This window comes from Eriocheir sinensis, chromosome 11 (genome assembly GCF_024679095.1).
Source record: "Eriocheir sinensis breed Jianghai 21 chromosome 11, ASM2467909v1, whole genome shotgun sequence".
NCBI lineage: Eukaryota > Metazoa > Arthropoda > Malacostraca > Decapoda > Varunidae > Eriocheir > Eriocheir sinensis.
In genome coordinates this window covers 13,904,003-13,907,586 of record NC_066519.1, presented here as the reverse complement: position 1 = coordinate 13,907,586, position 3,584 = coordinate 13,904,003, and the positions used below count along the sequence as shown (strand labels likewise).

Sequence of the window (3,584 nt, the reverse complement as noted above, 5' to 3'; positions counted from 1 at the left end):
GAGTGTGTGGCTGCTGGCTTAAGGGTAGTGGTGGTAGTGGTGGTGGTGGTGGCAGTAGAATTCTTCGTGTTTGGAAACTCCTTGCAGTGGTAGTTTGGAAAGTACCCCCGTGCAAGTCCTTCTGGTACCTTGCCAACGACGCAAAGCAAGAGTTGGCTAAACTTCCAACTCGAGGGGCCGTGAGCCACAATATGAAGACGCAGCGGGCTAGGAAAGCGGTCGAATATGGTGAAGTACTTGAAACGGCACGTACCACTCTTTATCTGAAGCTCAAAATGCTCCTCCCCATCGCCGGACTTGAGCTTCTTCACCTCCAACAGGAACACCCACCATGACCCCTGAGGAAGGCAGTCACTCAGCGGGAACCATGCGAATTGGCGATGAGAATCTCCTTCCTCTAGATTGATGCCCCGAAAGCCTTGCTCGGGGTACACAAACAAATATGTGTCCTCGTAATCTCCCATCACAGTTTCAGTTTCACTGGTCTTGGATTCCTCTGGTGGTGTGACGTATATGTCGGCAGGGCACCTCAGGGCCATGACGTGCCTGGGGGAACCTCCTGGCGCAGGCACCGCCGAGGACAGAAGCAGCAGAAGGGGCGGGAGCAGCCCTACTTTCCTTATAGTAGATAACGTGGTATAGGGTAAATATTTTTGATAAGGAGGACTTGAAGATGCTCGTTGTCAGGGAACCAAATCTCTTCGAAATCATGAAAAAAAAAACATCTTAATTAATCAAGAGTGAAAAATTAAGGATGTTTTCAGATATTTTTGATCCCTACATTCTTTTCTATGCTTTTACGGGGAGGTTTGAAGACAAGAAGACATAATAAACGTAGTCAGGGAACCAAATATGTCCTCGAAATCATGAAAAAATAGCATCTTTGACTACGCCATTGAATTCTTATACGGGAGCCGGCCTCGGGGTTAGGTACCCATCATCCTCGTACAAAGACCTGCTCATCCTCAAGCAGCCATCGTCTTGTTCTGCGTTTTGTCTCATCCCTGCTCTTGTAGGTCCCGCCACGAAGGCCCAGCGCTGCGCAAAGTCCTCAATCTCATCATATACATTCTCCTCGTCCTCAGCCTCGGTCCTCATGCCCTGGGAGGCGTCCGCTCGCTGACGTGGCGGGACGATGGGTGGGGGAGGGTCCACCACGTTGTTGTGGTAATTGGGCTCTGCGGGAAGAGGGTTACCGTTATGACTACGACCACTACGACTAAGGGGAGATAGAGGTAAAGGTAAAGTTAGGGACCACACTATTGCTGCGCGTGGCTGCGGTGCTCATCTCCGTCGCATTGTTCCCTAATTGAGCCTAGATAGATAGATAGATACACAAAGCTACTTGAACGTAGGGACTGGGATCGATTTCTATATTTCATTTTTTTTACCAATTCATCGTTCATAGCCACCTCACTCCCCCCACACCTCCGCTCCCTGCCCCTCCTCCTCCCCAGGGATGGCCCGAAGGGAATGCAGTTGGGGGGGGGTAAGGTAAACTATGACCAACTCAGTCATTTTATGACCAACTCCAAACTGGCGAGCGAAGCGAGCCATTCAGCGGGGGGGTTTTTAAAACTCACCCTTTTTAGGGGCATTTTTAAGGCCTAAGTAGGGACATTTATGAGTCTCAGATGCTTTTCATTTGCATTTAAGAGTATAATAATTTTGGTCATGGGGGCGGCTGCTCTCCCAGGGTCATTAAGTCATTCTGCGTACCCTTAAACTTTTATTTGACCATCTGAGGTGACCTCAGATGGTCAAATAAAAGCAGTGAGGTGGGTGAGTGGTGAGCGTGTTGTGGTTACGTTCTCGGGGTGCCGAGTTCCAGCCCTACTACAGTCTACAGGCAAACCCTTATTCACTGCCGAGTGTCTTAAAGCTATCCACATGTCACCATCTACTCCACCTGCAGCACATAATGTGCATGGAAGGATTTGGAGGATCACCCAAACATAGCCAGCGCTAACCCCTGCAGGAGGCTGGTTCAAGAGTGATGATACTGAGCCAGTATACAGTTCCGAATAACGCAGTCGGGCCATCCATGCTCCCTGATCCCTCCCCGCCTGTGGCCATTCCTGCCTAAAAACTAAAAAAAAAACCAAATTTTTGACCAACTCACTAGGACTTTTTGACCAACTCCGACCAAACATTGGGGGGGGGGTGACCCCCCCCACCCCCCCACCCCGCTCGGGCCATCCCTGCTCCTCCCCGTCTTAACAGCAACAGGTCATTCCCTGAGGACAGGTGACACTCTCTCTCTCTCTCTCTCTCTCTCTCTCTCTCTCTCTCTCTCTCTCTCTCTCTCTCTCTCTCACACACACACACACACAAACACACACACACAAACACACACACACACACACGCACACACTAAAAAGAAATACAATTAAACTCTACGAAGACCTTATCAAATGTGCGTGAGGGGGATGTAAGCCTAAAAATATTAGAAATACTAATTACCATTATCATTATTATCAGTGACTAACCTTCCACAGTGTTCCTTCGCTGCCGGAAACGCTTCACCAGCAGCACCACCAATGCAGCCATCACCATCACTGCCGCCACCAACACCATGATTATCACAACCTCCGTAGATAGCCAAGTTGCTGTGTGCGTTGCATCGGGAGGGGCTGTGGCGGAGAGTGTGGCTGCAGGCTTAGGGGTGGTGGTGGTGGCGGTGGTAGTTGTAGTTGTAGTGGTGGTGGTGGTGGTAGTGGTGGCGGTGGTGGTGGTAGTGGTGGCGGTGGTAGTGGTAGTGGTGGTGGTGGTGGTAGTGGTGGGTGTAGTATTCTTCGTGTTTAGAAAATCCTTGCAGTGGGAGATAGGAGAGTTCCCCCGTGCAAGTCCATTTTTTACCTCGCCAACGGGGCAAGACAAAGGTTCGTTATGACTCCACCTCGAGGGGCCGTGAGCCTCAATAAAAAAAGACAGCCAGCCAGGAAAGTCGTCAGTTATGGTGAAGCACTTGAAACTGCACGTACCACTCTTTATCTGAAGCTCAAAACGCACCTCCCCATAGCCAAACTTGAGCTTCTTCACCTCCAACAGGAGCTTCCACCACGACCCCTGAGGAAGGCAGTCGCTCAGCGGGAACCATGCGGGTTGGCGGTCATCCCATTCCACAAGACTGACGCCCCGAAAGCCTCGCTCGGGGTACACATACAAATGCTTGTGCATGTAGTCTTCCACAATTTCAGAGTCAATGATCTTGGAACCCTCAAATGGTGTGATGAATATGTCGGCAAGGCACCTCAGGGCCATGACGGGCCTGGGAGAACCTCCTGGCGCAGGCACCGCCGAGGCCAGAAGCAGAAGAACGGGTGGGAGCAGCGACGGCGCCATGAGTGAATGTGGAGGGCGAGGTGGTTCTGTGTGTGTGCGTGGGAGAGGGAGCGTGAGAATGTGTTCAGACGAGACTTTTCCGGATATCCACCTCCGGCCACTCCTCTTGTTCTTGTTTTTCCTTTCTTGGAGCTATTTTAATTAATGTAGAATCATTTAGGTTTCAGGACAGATCACCTAGTCTGGACCATTGAGTGTGTGGTCTGAATTTCTTTGTAAAAAATCTCTTCCACGATGAC

The 3,584-nt window shown here is 50.6% G+C and overlaps 1 protein-coding gene across 1 annotated transcript; it reads right to left on the bottom strand.

The window, feature by feature from the left end:
* Positions 1-903: 903 nt before the first annotated feature.
* LOC126997188 (uncharacterized) lies at positions 904-3,584 on the bottom strand. Its single transcript, XM_050858221.1, has 2 exons — positions 2,490-3,584; positions 904-1,178 (listed from the first exon to the last, which is right to left on the bottom strand). The coding sequence occupies exons 1-2, from the start codon at positions 3,343-3,345 to the stop codon at positions 904-906; spliced, it is 1,131 nt and encodes a 376-aa protein (XP_050714178.1). The 5' UTR covers positions 3,346-3,584.

Excerpts from the sequence above, each read along its gene's own strand:
- LOC126997188 (XM_050858221.1), bottom strand. The coding sequence starts at position 3,345 with ATGGCGCCGTCGCTGCTCCCACCCGTTCTTCTGCTTCTGGCCTCGGCG. Across the intron at positions 1,179-2,489 it reads GCGAAGGAACACTGTGGAAG|AGCCCAATTACCACAACAAC; the intron begins GTTAGTCACTGA and ends CTCTTCCCGCAG.